The 19,375-nt window shown below is 45.4% G+C and overlaps 1 protein-coding gene across 2 annotated transcripts in view; it reads left to right on the top strand.

The window, feature by feature from the left end:
* Nucleotides 1-19,375, top strand: part of TBC1D15 (TBC1 domain family member 15) — a 439,633-nt gene that overhangs the window by 40,562 nt on the left and 379,696 nt on the right. For both annotated transcript variants that reach the window (XM_069229563.1, XM_069229562.1), the window contains exon 2: nt 14,669-14,767. In XM_069229563.1, the coding sequence (XP_069085664.1) occupies nt 14,669-14,767 (99 nt within the window). The remainder of the gene's footprint in view (nt 1-14,668; nt 14,768-19,375) is intronic.

Raw genomic sequence — 19,375 nt, 5'->3', positions numbered from 1 at the left:
TTAGAAAAATATCGTTATTTAACATCACATTACTTTCTTCATGCGGTCATTGATTAACCCCTTTGCACCCATGTCTTCTCCCCCTTAGGTGCCAAGCCTTTTTTGCTTATTTGTGGTAGTTTGTGCGTAGGCCCTCATTACTTTTTGTCCACATAAGCTATCCATGCCAAATGTGCGTCCTTTTTTCCCACCATCCTAGGGATTCTAAAGGTACCCAGAGTTTGTGGGTTCCCCTGGAGGAGGCCAAGAAATTAGCAGAATTACTTCTAAAATGTCATTTTTTTTCGAAAAATAGGAAAAAAGGGTTGTAGAAGAAAGCATGTGTTTTTTTCCCCCTGAAAATGGCATCAACAAAGGGTTTGTGGTGCTACAGTCACCATCTTCATGAATAGGCAGACTTAAATCAGAAAACCACGGTTTTCACCACAATTTTGGCATTTTCAGGGATGTGGAATTCCTATAGCCCGACGCCCGGGACATCTTGTTTGGGGTCAAGGGCAACCAGTTTTTATGTTTGTTTTGTCCTTGGGACAAGTAGGCCCAACCCCCTGCAGACCAAACCCTTTGGCTGCCTGTTTACAGAGCGTGGAACTCTCTGCAGTTGAGGTAATGTGTTTCCAAAAGATAATGCTGTTCGAACTTGTATTTATGGTTCATTATTTGAAAGTCTTCATTATTAGAGTGAGTGCTGTAAATAAATGTTTTAAGGTCACACTTCACTACTGACGTTGGTTCCAGTACAAAAAAAAATACGTGTACATACATGTTTGAAAAGTTTAGGCTAAGAGGCTAAGTATAATGCTCCCAGAATGCTCTCTGATTATATGCAAATGAAGTGTCATTTAGTAAAATGTGTTGAAGCATGCTAGTATTTCCCAAAAATATTTCTAATGGAAAATCTGTGTAACCATTTTCAACACGATTATAGGAAGCATGAAAATAAACAAACACTGACAAAGCCAACTGATCTGACATATTTTTATAAGTCTTTTAGTTTCATCAATGCGTGTCTTGTTTTGCATTGGCTTTTGTAACACTTTATTGTTGTGGAAGCTACCAGGCCCTCAACATTGTAACAAACACTGGCAAAACCCCCCCAAAAAGTTTTTGAACTCTAAAAGCACACGTTGCCACCAGCGGCATAACAAAGGCCCGCAGCTGCCCTCCAGGGGGCCCTTTCAGCACAGCACCTGCCCTGAGTGAGTCTGGAGAGGGGGCTCCTCCATGTTCTTTGCAAAGGGGCACCCTCCAGTTTCGTTACGTCACTGATTGCCACTGTAGTTCCTGACACTGAACAAAACTACTTTGTGTGGCAATATGCTCCTTGTGGAAGAGCAGAATGCGATCACTCACAGTAAAGCCAGCCGAAAGAGAGAGAAATAGAAGTTTAATAAAAACAAAATGTCTTTGTTCACACCAGACCTAATTAGGGACCAAGACCCACATGTAGGTAGCTTTTTGCATGTCGCAAACAGCGACTTTCGCTGTTTGCGACATGCAAAAAGCACATTGCGATGCACAAACCCAGTTTTGCGATTCAGTAACCTGGTTACCGAATCACAAAACGGGTTTGCGACTCGCAATTAGTAAGGGGTGTTCCCTTCCTAATTGCGACTCGCAGTGCAATGTAGGATTGTTTTGTGACCGCGAACGCGGGCGCAAACCAATCGCAGTTTGCACCCATTTCAAATGGGTGCTAACACTTTCACAAAAGGGAAGGGATCCCCATGGGACCCCTTCCCCATTGTGAATGTCACTGTAAACATTTTTTCAGAGCAGGCAGTGGTCCTGTGGACCACTGCCTGCTCTGAAAAAATGAAACGAAAACGTTTCATTTTTGTTATGCATCTTGTTTTCCTTTAAGGAAAACGGGCTGCATTACAAAAAAAAACTGCTTTATTGAAAAGCAGTCACAGACATGGTGGTCTGCTGTCTCCAGCAGGCCACCATTCGCGAGGGGGTCGCAAATTGCGACCCACCTCATGATTATTCATGAGGTGGGCATTTGCGAAGCCCTTGCAAATCACAGATGGTGTCAAGGACACCATCCTACATTCGGATTTGCGACTCGCAATTTGCAGGTCACAAATCTGAACCTACCTACATGTGGCCCCAAATTTTTAAAGAAAGTCACAAAAGTGCACCCATGGTATATGTTGTACCCCTGTAAAATATTTGTGAACTGTATTTTAGCATGGGTAAATACGATGTGTAGATTTGCTCATGTGAAAATCTATTGAGCATTTGCAAGTTCATTTTCCCTCCAGCCACTTTCTTCCCAACTCTGGAAGAAGTTCTAATTCTGCTATTGTCCGGAGTAAATGTCCAACCTTTCTTATTATGGGAAAATATTCGAGAGAAGCTGGTAAAAATCTTTAAAACATGCAGGTTAGTAGGCTTGCAGACTCAAAGGCATTCCAGCTCTGGAACTATTGCTTACTGTTTCCTCCAGCCCCAGTATGCAGATCTGCAGAAAGGTGGCAAAATAAGGAAATTGCTACAGTAGGAATTGAAACTGCAAGTATTCAAGCCCTACTATGGTAGTAGCCCTGGCATAATCAGAGAGGCTATTAATTGCTGCCATAATTTGTCGCCACACTACATGGCACCAAAGGGACAAGTAGATCTTTTTACAGGACAAGTAGATTTGAGAAGCAACCTGTCCCCCGGACAAGTAGATATTTTAATAAATTCCACACCCCTGATTTTACTGGGACATACCTCATTTTTTACTATTTCATGGGCTTTTAGCCTTCTTCCAGTTAGTGAGAGAAATGGGTGTGAAACCAATGCTGGATCCTGGACAGCTAGACATTTTCCCATTAATTTAGCAAGGGGTCATTTGTGTAGATCCTTCAAGGTGTTCCTACAGAAAGTAACAACTAAAATAAATAAAAAAATAATGAAATTAATGTGAAAAAAAGAGCCATTTCTGTCCACGTTTTCTTCTGTAACTTTTTCCATGTATGGCAGAATTTTGAAAGCAATATACCGCTATGTCTGCTGGACTCTTCTGGTTGCGGGGATATGTAGGGCTCGTAGGTTCATCAATATCCCTAGGTACCCAGAGCCAATAAATGAGCTGCATCGTGGAATGGGTTTTCAATGTATAACAGGTATACAGCAATTCATTTAGTAAAATATAAAGAGTGAAAAATAAGTATCAAGGAAACCTTTGTATTGGGCACAAGATAAGATGTTGAAAAGCAGTGGTTATTTGCACATCTCTGAATTCTGGGGTCCCCATACTAGCATGTGAATTGCAGGGCATTTCTCAAAAACACTTCTTTCTTGCACACTGTCTTAACATTTGAAAGGAAAAACTGCAGAGAAAGACAAGGGGCAATAACACTTGTTCTTCTATTCTGTGTTCCCCCAAGTCTCCCGATTTAAAATGGTACCTCACTTGTGTGGGTAGGCCTAGTGCCCGCAACAGGAAATGCCCCAAAACGCACATGGATACATCACATTTTTACGTTGAAATCTGACTTGTTTTTTTAAAAGTGCCTAGCTGTGGATTTTGGCCTCTAGCTCAGCCAGAACCTAGGGAAGCCTGCAAACCTATACATTTTTAAAAACTAAACACCTAGGGGAATTCAGAATGGGGTGACTTGTGGGGCTCCCACTGAGGTCTGTTACCCAGAATGCTTTGCAAACCTCAAAATGTGGCAAAAAAACACTTTTTCCTCACATTGCAGTGCTGCAAAGTTCTGCAATTTAAGGGGAGCCATAAACTTCCTTTCACCCTGCATTCCCCCACATCTACTGATTAAAAATGGTACCTCACTTGTGTGGGTAGGCCCAATGCCCGCAACAGGAAATGCCCCAAAACACAACGAGGACACATCACATTTTCCCCAAATAAAACAGACATATTTTTTGCAAAGTGCCAAGCTGTGGATTTTGGCCTCTAGCTCAGCCGGCACCTAGGGAAACCTAGCGAACCTATACATTTTTGAAAAGTAGACACCTAGGGGGAATTCAGAATGGGGTGACTTGTGGAGCTTTCACTGAGTTATGTTACCCAGAATTCTTTGCAAACCTCAGAATTTGGCAAAAGAAACACTTTGACCTCACATTTCGGTACTGCAAAGTTCTGGAATCTGAGAGGAGCCACAAACTTCCTTCCACCCAGAGTGACCCCACGTTTCGCGATAAAAATGTTTCCTCACTTGTGTGGGTGGACCCAGTGCCCCCGACAGGAAATGCCCCAAAACACAACATGGACACAAAAAAGTTTTCTTATGAAAACTGACCTGTTTTTTGCAAAGTGCCTAGCTGTGGATTTTGGCCTCTAGGTCATCCAGCACCTCAGAAAACCTAGCAGACCTGGACATTTCTGAAAACTAGACACCTAGGGGAATTCAAAATGGTGCAACATTTGGGCTCTCACCAGGTTCTATTACCCAGAATCCTTTGCAAACCTCAAAATGTGGCAAAAAAAAACACCTTTTCCTCACATTTCGGCGCTGCAAAGTTCTGGAATCTGAGGAGAACCACAAACTTCCTACTAGGTCTCCCGATAAAAATGGTACCTCACTTGTGTGGGTAGACCCAGTGCCCGAGACAGGAAATGCCCAAAAACACAATGTGGGCACATCAAAATGATCTATTACAAAAATACCTGTTTTTCCAAGGGGGGGGGAGGTCACCTGCATTTTTGGTTCCAGGTGCAGCGGACCAGGTGCATCCACAGAAAACTATCAAACCCAGACTTTTTTCTAAAACTAGACACCCGGTGGAGTCCAGGGAGTTGTGGCTTGCGTGGTTCCTCCAACATTTTTTTACCCAGACTCCCTGCAAACCTAAAAATGTTCTTAAAATCATATTTTCCTCATTTTTCTTTGTAGGATCACCGCGCCAGCACACATTTCCTACCACCCAGCATTCACCTCAGCCTCCCAAGTAAAATGATACCTCACTTGTGTATCATGTATTTAACATGTATTTAAAAACAATTGTACTTATCAACTCGCTTTGCTATCTCCTCAATCTTTACACATTTTTGGCCCTTTCCTGTTGCAGGCACCTGGGCAGCCCACACAGGTGAGGTATCATTATATCTGACACCTGAAATTTAACAAATTTCATCCTTGACTCAGGGGAACAGTCCTTGACCGCAATAAAAGCATTTAAAGTGCAAAATTTTAACAAATGTGTAGCCCTCTTTTTATACCAAACATAGGACTTACAAACAGTAGTGTAAGGTTCCAACCTCTGATCTACTCTATCTACCACCCATGTGCTTATTGTAGTCCAAAATGCACATAGGTTTGTGCACTTCGGCAACCTGACCCCAAACAGTCACAGGGGAAGTACTCTCTTCATGGGTGGTAATTAGCATGTAGACATCCCACCTGTCTGCAAATTTCACAGCTAGCAGCTCATCATTCCGCAAGGCACTGCACTGTCCCCTCAAGTTATTTTTGTTTTACACACAAGCTCCCTTGGATAGCCTTTCCGGTTAGAGCGGATTGTGCCACAAGCAACAGTGTCCACTCTGATTAATTCCCTGACCAATTGCACTCCAGTGTAGAAGTTATCTAGGTACAAATGGTAACCTCTGTTAAACAGTCGTCTACCAAGTTCCCACACAATTTTCTCACTAACTCCAAAACTGGGCGGATGACCAGTGGGGTCAATTCTGGAATCCCTACCAGTGTAGACCCGGAAATTATAAACATATCCTATAATACTTTCAGAAAGCATATACATCTTAATTCCATACCGTGCCCTCTTGCTAGGAATATACTACCTAAAAAACAAAAGGCCCTTGAACAGGACCAAAGACTTACCAACAGATATTTATTTCCTTGGAACATAGACCTCTGAAAACCGATCTACAAAATGATCTAGGACAGGCCTAATCTTAAAAAGGCGGTCAGAATCAGGGTGATCTTGTGGCAAGTCTAAAGCATTGTCAACAAAATACAGCATCCGAAGAAGAAGCAAATACCGATTACGAGTCATGATTGCAAGGAATATAGCCGTTGTCATCAAGGTACTAGTAGACCAATAAGAAGCCAGTGACAGCTTCCTTATCAACCCCATCAAAAAAGTCAAACCCAAGAACTTTTCATCTCTTCCAGATTTGTGGGAATCCAGTGAATAGTTCTAGACTGTGACCTATGTCTGGCACTGTTGTCCCTCAAATACTGCTCACCAGGGAGGTGGGGCCAGCCAACATGGCCGACAGGTCATGAAGCCCAGAGACTCTGCGACCACCCACGCCTACAAACCCTTTTCCGCTACAGTCTGGGGGGAGCCGCAGGCCAAACGGGCTCCCCGGAGATGCAGTGAGCCCAGGGAGTCCATCGGGCTCACCGCAGGGCCCCAGAAGCTGGTTGCCGCCCCCACAACCGCGAGCGGCCTAGATCGTGCCTCGGACGCGGGCGGGAACCTGGACAGCTGCGTACCGGGGGAGTCCCCGTTTGAGGTGAGGGGACCCCACCCCTCCCCCCAAGTGGGTTGAACAGTGGAAGACGGTGGAGACACAGCCGGGGGTGGGGAGCCCCCTTGTTTAAGATGAGTTGCCGCACTAGTGGAGAAGCGCGGGCGTATTTCCATTTTCAATTTTTCTTGTGGAGCAGTTTTGGAGGCCCGGTGCGGCACATCGGGCAGGAACTGCGAGGAGGACCTCGGTTGGGCGGGCTGAACACCTCTTCCCCCCCATATGGATCCCGGGGGGAGGCTGCAGCTTGATTGTTGGGACTAATTCTTTCTTCCTGGGGCCTGCCTGTCCTAGATGCCTGACCCTAAGATGGCACCTGGTGTCCATCTCCATAGAATTTTCCTGAAGCAGGCCAGCCATGAGCACGTGTAGGAGGATTGATGCACCGGTCTCTACTCAGGGATTTGATTTTTGGCTCTGTTTGTCCACCAGCTCTTTTTTTTAGCGAGTTTCAGCTGGGAACTAACCAAAGGAGCAGCGTTTATCAGAGGCACAAAACAGTATTGCGGGGAGTGAGATCTGCAAGGCGCTTATGCTTCGGAAGAAACTACAATCTACTAAGGTCTCTGATTTTTTCACGCCAGCCAAAGCAATGACTCTTGTGCCACAGAGACCCGACAACACGGTGCTCACTAAGGACGATCTTTTGGCCTCCCTCCTCACCTTAAAGGCGGAATTGAAAGAGAAGCTCACAGCAGATTTGAAGTCAGCGTTGGAAACGCTTCAATCCAACGTTACTAGCTGCATGACCTCTCTCCAGGCAGACGTGGACTCGGTGGGGACCCACACATTAGACCTTGAAACCCAGGTCCAAGAGATAAAACAAAAAGTAAGCCCGTTGGAGCAGGAGGTTTCACAACTTAAATCGCATCTCCAGCTATCGATTTTTAAATGCGAGGACTTGGAAAATTGCTCTTGATGAGACAACATTAGAGTGCGGGAGCTGGAGGAGGGCAGCGAGGGTCCAGACCTGGAGGCGTTTGTGGTGGGCCTCTTCTCGCAGCTTTTGGGCGCTGATCATCCCGAAGTGCAGATCGAAAGGGTGCACAGGGAGGGGACTCGTTGGAAATAAGAGACCCCGGGATGTTCTGCTGAAATTGAGTTCCTTTAAGGTTAAAGAGCGCATACTCCAGAAGGCGAGACGTCAAGGTGTGGTGTCTTTTCAAGGTGCTCAATGTAGGTTGTTTCAGGACATTGCTCCAGCCACACTGCTACAACAGCTCTTTCGTGTAATTACGGATGAGTCAAATGCATGGAACATTCGGTAAAGGTGGACATTTCCATTTGGCATTGCTTTTGAACTTAACAACAAGCCGTATCATTTTGTTGAATGCGGAGAGGCGGCGGCAGTGTTGGGTCTACAGGAGAAAGGTGGAGATAAGGGCATTGCGAGGCAGGAGGAGGTGTGCCATCGGGGAACTTCTGTCATGTGTACGGGAGGAGACGGTTGGAGACTGCCGCTGAGGAGTAGGACGGCTTCTAAGGAGTAGTTTGTGATCCTCTTCACCGTTTTCAGGGGGCTCCAGGGGGAAACGTTAACTGCTTTCCGCGATGGGCAGTGTTGGTATATTTTCCCAAGGGGGCCGTGGTGGTACCAGATAGGCTGGCAATCAGCTGGTGGGCCGAACATTTTTGGGACGGTTCTCTTATCGCTCCTTCTAGAACAATGAAGGGCATATTTGTTCCAGACGTCATGTGAGCTTCTGTCAGGTGTCTGTGGTGGGTGGGGAGTGATGGATACCCCCTCCAGATCATGAAGACTGTGCAGAGTTTTCTGCTGCCTTGTGAAAGACTTGTAGGCATTCTGATGTTATGTTTTGAGTTCTTCAGTTTGTTGTTTGCTTATTGTTTTTTGTCCCTATTCCTTTTGGCAGAATGGTTGGGGAGGGGGGAAGAGAGGGGGAGTGTAAGGGGTGCTTGGGTCTCAAGAGGACATGATCGGTTAGAAGTACACATAAGCGAGCACCTCCTAGCTACTTTGGTATAATGGTAAGCTTTTTCACCTGGAATGTTACAGGGTTGAACTCGCCCAATGAGCGATTACAATTACAGAAATTCTTTGATGATCACCAGTATGATATACTGGCATTGCAGGAAGCACATCTCAAGAAAGGTGACGGCCATAGGTTGCAGCATGAATACTACCTGCAGATTTTTACGGCATCCTCGACAACAAAACACTGTGGGGTAGCCTTGAGTTTCATAGATCGATGCATTTTCAGCTCTCGGGGTCACATTTAGATAAAGGGGGCAGGTATTTGTTGGTTAAGGGAACCTTGGGTGGACTGGTCTGTACAATAGCTACCCTTTATGCACCTAATAGTGGCCAATCACCGTTTCTTTTGCACTTTTTGGGTGTATTGGGGGGCTTTGCAGAGGGTGAGATAGTGCTCTTGGGAGACTTCAATCTGATTTGGGATGCCACTCAGGGCACAACACACCCTCAGAGACCGCCTGCTAGCAGCTTTACCAAATCCATTAAAACGGCATTCCATAGGTTGGGGCTTTTTGATGCTTGACGTGCCTACCACCCTACCGCAAAGGAATATACCTTTTTTCCCATTCTCATAGGTCCTATTCCCTGCTCGATTATATTTTCATAAGTTTACCTCTGCGGCAGCTCCTTCTGGCGGCCACTACGCACCGGATAGTCATCTCTGACCATGCACCCGTGGAGGTGAGTTTGGAGTGGACTCTTTCGCATGCTACGAGGGGTTCTGGTATTTCCCACATGTCCTAACTAGAGACACTACGACTAGAAATTTGCTGCGGAGATCTATTAAGGAGTTTTTTCAGAATAATTACCCAGGAGATGCCCCTCTTCCTCTCATTTGGGATGCATTCAAAGCTGTCATTCGGGGGACTTGTATCTCCTTAGCGACGTCAGTGTATCGGCTAAAGGCTGAAGAGCAATTAGGTTTGGGGGAGGCACTGTGGGAGGCTGAGTGGGGGGGCACACAAGCATTCTCCCACGTGGCAGAGTCAGTAGGAAGGTAACCTCCATAAAGGGTAAAGTACAGTCTATTTATATGAATAGTACAGAGAGGGCCCTACTACGGCTCCAGAGGTCTCACTATGATGGGGGGAACAAAATTGGTTCCCTCTTGGCTAGGCAATTGTGGGTTAAGCAATCCAAGGGTTATATTGCGCAAATAAGGGATGACACTGGGAAATACCACTCAGAAGAGGAGAAAGCGTGAGCATTCAGGAACTTTTATACCCGCTTCTATACCTCGGACAACCCGAGTGTGGCTGCCCATGAGAGCTATTTAAGACATGTTCAGCTCCCAAGGTCGCCAGGAAAACGAATGAACACTTAGAGGCCCCTTTCACTCTAGATGAAGTACAGGAGGCCATTGACTCCCTCCCTCTGCATAAGGCGCTGGGTCCCGACGGCTTCACGGTGCACTTCTACAGGACTTTTGGGGCTGAGCTTGTCCCACACTTAACTGCGTTATTTAATTTCATACGATCGGAGCGCGCACTCTCTCCTACTATGGGGGAAGCCCTGATCTCACTTATTCCTAAAGAAGGGAAGGATCCCCAGTTATGTGCATCCTATCAGCCCATTGCCCTACTCAATCTTGATGCTAAGCTGTACACCAAGATATTGGCACGGCGATTGGAAGGAGTGTTGCCGGATTTGGTACATCCGGATTAGTCTGGTTTTATCAAAGGTAGGCAAGCCCATGATAATGTCAGAAGAGTTATCCATCTGATGGAAAAGGTGGAGAAGAAGCAGGTCCCAGCTATATTATTGGTGCTAGATGCAGAGAAGGCTTTCGACCGGGTGGAATGGTCCTTTTTAGTGGCAACCCTTCGGCGCTTTGGGTTTAGGGACCAGTTCATAGCTATGGTGATGAACAACTATTCGGGCCCCAGGTCATGGATTTGGGTCAGTGGAAGGATATCTGAATTTTTTTGACTTGTCCAGGGGGACCAGACAGGGTTGCCCGCTTTCTCTGTTGCTTTTTGCGCTAAGCGTGGAACCTCTAGCAGCCCGGATAAGGGCAGATCCGAGCGTTCAGGGCATTCAGTTTGGCTCCGATCAACACAAGATTTCTCAGTTTGCTGATGATATTCTACTTTTTATCACTAATCCACGCCAAACTCTTTGGGTTGTGTTGGAGGAGCTGAGTCTCTTTGAGCAGACAGCAGGCTTTAAAGTGAATAAAGGGAAATCCTATATTCTTAATCTAATGGTTCCTGCTGCAGAAATGAGTGTGGTAGCCTCCGCTTCTCCATTTGCCCTGGCTAAAAAAGACATCTTGTACCTGGGAGTTCAGCTCATTCTTAGGGTGACAGACCTCTTTAAGGCAAATTTTCCGCCCCTCCTTAAGACATTGCGTACTGATTTTAAGAGCTGGTCCATCCTGTGGCACTCTTGGCTAGGCAGCATTAACACTATTAAAATTACGGTTCTCCCACGGCTGTTATATTTGTTCCAAAGTCTACCTATTGATATTCCCCAAGATTATTTTACTGAACTGAGCCAGTTGTGTACTCAGTTTATCTGGCAGAACATGAGAGCCCGTCTCTCTAACAAATTGCTAACACGCCTCAGGGATAAGGGAGGGCTCTCCCTCCCAGATTTTCTTCTATATTATAGGGCTGCACAGCTCTGGGTTATCACGGTGTGGTCTCTTCGAGAATCAGATAAACTGTGGTTGCATATGGATAGGGCGGTGACGGGGCGGACGTTGTGGGATGTGTTGTGGAAACATAGGGGTGACTGCCCGAAAAATGCGTATCTTAGCACCCCCACGGCTACTAAACTTAAGGTGTGGGACACAGTAACAAGTACCCTCCGACTCACGACCTTCCCCTCACCACATACCCCAATTCATTATAACACAGACTTCCCTCCTGGGGCCACACCGGGACCCTTTGATAGGTGGAGGGAAGGGGGATGTCTCACGATTGCTGATCTCTTCCATGGGGATCAGGTGCGCACCTTCGAAAATTGTTGTACGGATTTCCAACTCTGAGCGCTTCCATTATAATCAGTTACCCCATTGGGTTACTCAATCACAAATGAGAGCGGCGGCCACCAGGGAGCTTCTTCCTATTGAGAGATTTGTTCAACAGGGGGGACTGAAGAGGGGCAGCATTTCCACAGTATACAAATTATTGCTGTCAGCACAACGTCCGTATACTCCTTGTCATTTGGCGTTTTGGGAACGGATGTTAGATGGACAAGTTGAGGAGGGACTTTAAGCACAATTATTTCAGGATATAGTCAAATACTCATAAACTCATAACTTCTTTATAACTGGTATCTTTACCCGGAGAAGCTTAAGAAACTCTTTCCTCAGACATCGGACAGATGTTGGCGTGGTTGTGGGATGTTGGGAGATTTTAGGCATATATGGTTGGACTGTCCCGTTATTAAGCCCTATTGGAGTGAAATTCTGTCACATCTAAAAGAGATTCTGGGATACCCTATTCCTACATCACAGGCCCATGTTCTATTGGGTCTGCGCGCTCCTGAGCTGCAACATCAAACACAGGGTGATATCGCTCTATCCTTTGGCTGGCATTGGGGGCAGCTAATACTGTCCTAGCATCATACTGGAAGAAAAAGTATCAGCCCCCCTCATTGATGTTGTGGTATGCCAGACTGGCGTGGGCTTGCTATGGAGCGCTTAGCTGATAAACTGGATAATTCTAGAAGGAGCTTTGAATATATTTTGGATCCACTGGTGAGGTTTCTGTCCAGGGGTGTCCCGCTTACTGCCTGTAGTCCACGTCTTAGGATGCTGCAACTTTTCTATATACAGGGCTCAGTCCAAGTGGGTTAATCCAGGGGAGGAGTTGGGGAGATGTGTCCTGGGGCTCTCTGCGCGCTTGCCTTCTGATCCCAAACCCCCGCTTGTATAACATACATGGTAGGAATATGGGACATAAAGTTTTGTTGTTAGTTTTTATGTTATTGTCGTTCTTATTTGTTTTCCTTATAGTCCAGGCTAATATGTATTCTCTTTTTCTGAAAGGTGCCTTCAGCAGTCAGTGATGTGGTGTATATGCCGGGAGGTCTTGAAAGCTTTAATTGCATTGTAATTTAGTTCCCCATGAGTATGGAGAGCTTTCCCCCTTTTGCGAGGGGGTGCTGAGCACATTTGGCATCTTGCTGGAGAATTTGTGAGATCTGATGTATCATTTTCAATGTTTCTTAAAGGATAATTGTAAATAAAAACAGTTTCATAAAAATACTGCTCACCATACAAATTAGCCTGCTCAACAATCTCTTCCAACAATACATCGTCCCTAAACAACTGAAAGAAATTGATAGGCAAAAAGTTTTCCGTATTGACTCTACACTCTGGGAGACCAGTAAAGGCAGGCAACTCTGGTTGCCCCATGTTTGGGGCAACCCAGAGTTCAGGTCTTCCAATGGGAAACCTTTCAGCTCCAGGCGGCTGCATTATTGGCACATCAGTGTCCTCCTCTGAAACAGGCCCTTTATCTGCTCCGAGATTGGCTTTCTCATCAGAAGATTCCTCTCGGACAGAAAACTCTCTCAGAATCTCGCACTTCCTCCTCTGCCTCAGATGCAGAGTCAGTCTCATAATCATGGTCAGAAGACACCTCAAAAAGCATACCAACAACCTGCTGAGCGGTCACCTTGTGGTTAGCCATGATCCTTTCTAAGAAAAGTAACTTGACAAATGCGCCAACAACAACCACCACTGTCTAAAATAAGTAATAAAGTGTGGCTTTATCACAAAGAGTTATGTACTCAAAAACTATGCCACTCACTTGCCTGAAAAAGCTAGACTCACCAGCAACTACTACGACACAGCAATCACCAATGATATCCTACTAAAAAGAAAAAGAAAATTAGACATAAGACAACACAAATGTTATTGTGCACAATTTGAAGGACAATATCACGCACAATCCTGCATTTAGTATACCACTTACAGTTGTGTGCCCTCCCTTGGGTGGTGACCCTTGCCCAAAGAACCGCCCAACCACACCTGAAAAAAACATAAAACAAAATAGTCCCTGGTGTCTTTGTGGCTTCTGCCCCCCTTGTGAGCAGAAGGGCCTCAAACAAAATAAGCAGAAATGGCCAACAGTTGTGTTCCTCCCTTGGGGGGGCGACCCTTGCCTAAGGGGCCACCCCGACACAAAAAAACAAAAAAATATCCCTTGTGTCTTAGATGAACCTTGAAAAAATAGTCCGATCTTCCCCCAAGGGGGGCAGAAATGGCCGTCAGTAATGTGCTCCCTTTTGGGGGCGACCCTTGCCCAAGGGGTCACCCCCAACACAAAACACATACACACAAGATCCCTGGTGCCTAAGTGGTTTCTACCCCCTTGGGGGCAGTTGGACCTAAAACAAATAGGGACCGACTGGCCAATAGTGCTGTGCCACCTTTGGGGGGTGGCCCATTGGGCGCACTAAAAAAATAAATCCCTGGCATCATCGTGGCCTCTGCCCCCCTTGGGGGCAGATCGCCCTAAAAATAATAGGCCTATCTGCCCCAGCAATGGCATACTATAATATGGCCCCCTAAGGGGAGCGGCCCTTGCCCAAGGGGCCTCTCCCCTGTAATGAAATTCACAAAAAAGAAATCCCTGGTGTCTAGTGGGCATTTCTGCTACCTGATCGCGGTGCTATCGGGGAACAGGAATGCTGGAAAGAGACATTGAGGGGAAGGAAAGGCCCTTATTTTCATTTCCCCCGATGCCCCTTTTACAGAAACCCCCCCCTGGCCACAGGAGAAACGTACCTGTTTCTCCCTCACCGCGCTGGAAGCAAATGGCTTCCAGCGTGATGGTGTTCTCTAATGATGTCGGCACGCAATTGTTCGTTGACGTCATTAGATGGGGTTGGGAGGGATTCCCCTTCCATCTCTGCCCGGGGGGGTAGGCTGGGGTCAGGACGTTACGGTTACGTCCTTGGCACCAGTGCGGTGCAGCCAAGGACGCAACCTTTACGTCCGGGGCATCCAAGGGGTTAATAAGATCTGCATAATAATTCTTTAATGTGTATTTGGCTTAATGTTCAGAGAGGTCATCGTTAGGTAACTTATTTTTTTACATTATGTTACTTCATGATGACAATTTGGTGTATGTTAATTGTTGCACCCTTGATTTCTTTGAACTACAGACTGTCAAACTAAGACAGAGTGACTTGATAAGTTGCAGAGTATTGCAGGAGCAGTTTATCTACGAAATTGTGTTAATAAAATGTTTGTTTTAAAACAGACAGTATTTGAACAGAATGATGTGTTTGTCCAGTCATGCTGTGTGAGAATTGAGAACCAGGACGGCCTAATTCCAGGAACGTTGCGCATCTTCGAAAAGGTATTTTGTCATTTGGTATTATTAGCCTACTTGTGCATTGTGTCCACATGACTGCAAATATTTTGCTAGATAATAGAGCCAATTGGCAAGTACTGATTCAACAGACTCCTCTCATCCAGAACTTGTGTACTTTATGTGACAAACCTATATGCAGAAATGTGTGAAAGCTATCACAAATAAAGGCAAAAGATGTGTTCTCTGCCAACGTTTCTTAGGACATCATTCATGTAAGTCCCAATGCATACACATTTTTAGCACTGACATGCTCTTAAAACCTCCCGGGGATAGAGGGACAAGAGAGAAGAAATGCATTATTGCTGAAATTTAAAGCCGGGTCAAATGATTACACTGGGATCATGTGATGCACAGGGCCTGTGCCCAGTAAGCCACAACAATCAGAGTTTTAATCTGAAGGAAAAATGAAGGCGATTGTAGTGGAGGAACGCAAGGACTGAATGTGAGCAATTAGCATACATTTGCAGAATCATTGAAATATTGGTTGTAAAATTTCCACCGGTATGTCCAAGGCATATTTTAGAGTTCATTAAAGTAGAACTCTGACATGGCCACATACTGATAATAAACAAAGCAAGCTTCAACACTTTCAGCATGTTCATCTTGTAAATAATAGGAAACCTAATGGAAATGTAAACTGTGCCTGTTAACATGAAGGAAAGTTACTGTCCCATTTACATGGAGATGAGGATTATGTTTGTCAAAGCAAAATTTGTGTGGAAGAGAAATAACAGTCAATACACAGTCATGGTGATTAAGAGAATCAAACGATTATTTGCTTAAGCCCAAAGGGGGCAGACGCATACAGTGGCGCACTGTGGGGTACTTCAAGCTTATCAAGTTGGGAGCAACCTTTTATAGGTTTCAACACTCACTTGTTTGCATTACAAGCACTATTTCATCATCTATGAGATGCTGCAATGCCTATAATTGACAGAAAAATAATTACATTTTAAAGAAGAACAAGCTTATCAGTAAAGCATTTTATGAGTTTTCACATCTCAAGTTTGCCTGTTCTCGTCTCTTATCCCAGTCTCAAGACCCCTGTTTAAGGCACATTGCATTTCATATGTAAGAACCCAGCCTCCCTAAACGTCATATTCCGGTTACATGCTGTAAAAAGCTATAATTTTGGAACATATGTCCCTTTTATCTTATCTAAAACATAATATTTTCACAAGTGAGTGCTTTTGCGGGGTTTTCATTGCAAATTATCCAATTATTTTCTCGGGTTTCTCAGAGTTCAGGGTTACAAAGCATACACAGAGTTGAGATAAGATGGACTTGTGTGCCTACACTCTTGCACCTCCATTTTATAATTAATTCAGCAAGACTAAAGCTTGGCATCTTACCTTAAGTGGCCATTTTCACAGGAATGTGGCATGTCTTTGGAAACTATTCTAAAAGCACAATTCAAAATGGAAAATCTATTGCTAATGTTTGAACAATGGTTCAAATCTATAGGTCTATATTTTTTTCTTCTTTCACATGTGCACAGAACAGGAGCCAAAGAAAAATTTGCAAACTGTTTTCTAGAAATCTCTGGGAAATGACTACATAGCATTACATAACCTAAGCCTTAGAAAGACCTCTCTTTTGGCACCCTTCAACTGATTCACTTGCTGCTAGAGCAGCTTATTAAGTGTTAGTTTGGTCTGGCATTAGCCCTGACCTTTTGATTTCACTAGTCCTATCAATATTTATTTGCTTATATATGCATTTAACTAACCCTCCTTATCCATTAGTTTATTGTGTTATTCATATTTTTCTTATGCCCACTACAGCATACAGTAGGAGGCAGTGGGTCAGGCCACTTCACCCATTGGCTAACATTACTACGAGGGGTGGCTTTCTGTCCTTCAACAAGGAGCACATACACACACTAAGTACTTCCATTTAACTACCACAAACTGCTTGCCAGTGTGTGCCATTTGAGACCTAAACATTATTTTTGTTTTCAGCATTTGTTTTAAGATCGATGGGAGCCCAACAGCTTCTCTAACAATAATCAAAAATCATGACAAAATAAAACAAGCAGAGACAAAGCTAAAGGACTGACTGAGTATGCCAGACCTGTTGCCTTTGTCAATGGTTGTTTCTTTAGTGCTTGTGATTTTTCTTAATTTTGTGTATTTGTTTCTTCCATGTAAGACTGCTTTGTCAGCTGGTATGTTACTGTGCAGTTCTTCTCCAGAGGTCAGCTTTGAACTAGCTCCTGTTCCTTCTGGCAACAAATTTTTGTGAGGCACTGGCCAGGTGTCGTAATTATGGTGCGCAGGAAGGAGGTGTGCTCTGTTCGGCAAGTCTGCTCTCCAGCTCTATGAGGAGCTGAGCTATACCATTTTGTTTTCCTTTCAGCTCTCTGATGGACCTCAAGAACCAAGGTGCTGAGCCATCATACCCTTCTCCACTTGCAACATCCCACAGTCATTGCATCCGGGCACACAGGGCTAGAAAACCTTATGGTGTGCCTATTGAGTTGTGTTTGGCAACCCAGTTAAACATGCATTGAGGGTGCTCTACCAGCATTGTATTTTGGCATAGTTTTATATAATTCAATATTATGAACTAAGATTTTACCAGCAGTGTTAATGGGGTAGTGTTTCAAACTGAGGTAGGCTGGCAGCGCTACATACCAGATAGTGTGAGTGTGAATTTAACATGAGGACACGTCGTATTCACTGGCCCAGATCACTCTCATTTATTGTTTTTGGAGTGGGCTTTGCTGAAAGGTTTGGCTACGTGGCAGACCTTTATATCAACCTCTTCTCACCTTCACCCCGTGGTGACAAAGACCTAACATGTGACAGGTTGGACATTCTATTTCCAAACAACTTGTAAAGCAGGCAGCAGGGGCATACCCACAGATGTATATCCATTTGAGAAGGTAGAGAGCATTTATTACGCACAGTGCTGTATAGATCCTTCAGTTTCTTCCAAAGAGCACCTGAGGCACCCTCTATGACCCAGCCCTAGTACTGTTACAGTATACAGTTGTAGGAAAGTACCATCATCTTGCCAGGCATGTTACCCCCATTTTTACTTGTGTGTAGGTTTGTTTTTGCCTGTGTCACTGAGATCCTGCTAGCCAGGACCCCAGTGCTCATAAAGTATGCCCTGTATGTGTTCCCTGTGTGGTGCCTAACTGTATCACTGAGGCTCTGCTAACCAGAACCTCAGTGTTCATGCTCTCTCTGCTTTTAAAATTGTCACTGCAGGCTAGTGACTAATTTTACCAATTCTTATTGGCACACTGGAACACCCTTATAGTTCCCTAGTATATGGTACCTAGGTACCCAGGGTATTGGGGTTCCAGGAGATCCCTATGAGCTGCAGCATTTCTTTTGCCACCCATAGGGAGCTCAGACAGTTCTTGCACAGGACTGGCACTGCAGCCTGAGTGAAATAACGTCCACGTAATTTCACAGCCATTTTACACTGCACTTAAGCAACTTATAAGTCACCTATATGTCCAACCCTCACTTAGCGAAGGTTAGGTGCAAGGTTACTTAGTGTGAGGGCACCCTGGCACTAGCCAAGGTGCCCGCACATGGTTCAGGGCAAATTCCCCGGATGTTGTGAGTGCGGAGACACCATTACACGCGTGAACTACATATAGGTCAATACCTATATGTAGCGTCACCATGGTAAATCCGAACATGGCCATGTAACATGTTTAGGATCATGGAATTGTCACCCAATACCATTCTGGTATTGGGGGGACAATTCCATGCATCCCCGGGGCTCCAGCATAGAGCCCGGGTACTGCCAAACTAACTCCCTGGGGTTTTCTCTGCAGCTACCGCTGCTGCCAACCCTGAGACAGGTTTCTGCCCCACTGGGGCCTGGGCAGCCCAGTCCCAGGAAGGCAGAACAAAGGATTTCCTCTGAGAGAGGGTATTACACCCTCTCCCTTTGGAAATAGGTGTAAAGGGCCTGAGAGGAGTAGCCTCTCCTGGTCTCTGGAAATGCTTTGAAGGGCACAGATGGTGCCCTCCTTGCATAAACCAGTCTACACCGGTTCAGGGATCCCCTCAGCCCTGCTCTGGCGTGAAACTGGACAAAGGAAAGGGGGAGTGACCACTCCCCTGACCAGCACCTTCCAAGGGGAGTTGCCCAGAGCTCCTCCAGTGTGTCCCAGACCTCTGCCATCTTGAATGCAGAGGTGTGAGGGCACAATGGAGACCTCTGAGTGGCCAGTGCCAGCAGGTGACGTCAGAGACCCCTTCTGATAGGTGCTTACCTCTCTCTGTAGCCAATCCTCCTCTGAGGGCTATTTAGGGTCTCTCCTGTGGGTTTCTCTTCAGATAAAGAATGCAAGAGCTCACCAGAGTTACTCGGCACTTCTCTCTTTGACTTCTGCCAAGGATCGACCACTGACTGCTCCAGGACGCCTGCAAAACCGCAACAAAGTAGCAGGAAGACTACCAGCAACATTGTTGCGCCTAATCCTGCCGGCTTTCTCGACTGTTTCCTGTTGGTGCATGCTCTGAGGGCTGTCTGCCTTCACCCTGCACTGGAAGCCAAGAAGAAATCTCCAGTGGGTCGACGGAATCTTCCCACTGCCAAAGCAGGCACCAAATTTCTGCATCA

Source organism: Pleurodeles waltl, chromosome 4_1 (genome assembly GCF_031143425.1).
Source record: "Pleurodeles waltl isolate 20211129_DDA chromosome 4_1, aPleWal1.hap1.20221129, whole genome shotgun sequence".
Taxonomy (NCBI): domain Eukaryota; kingdom Metazoa; phylum Chordata; class Amphibia; order Caudata; family Salamandridae; genus Pleurodeles; species Pleurodeles waltl.
The sequence above is the reverse complement of the archived record's forward strand: the minus strand, read 5'-3'. Positions and strand labels throughout refer to the sequence as shown.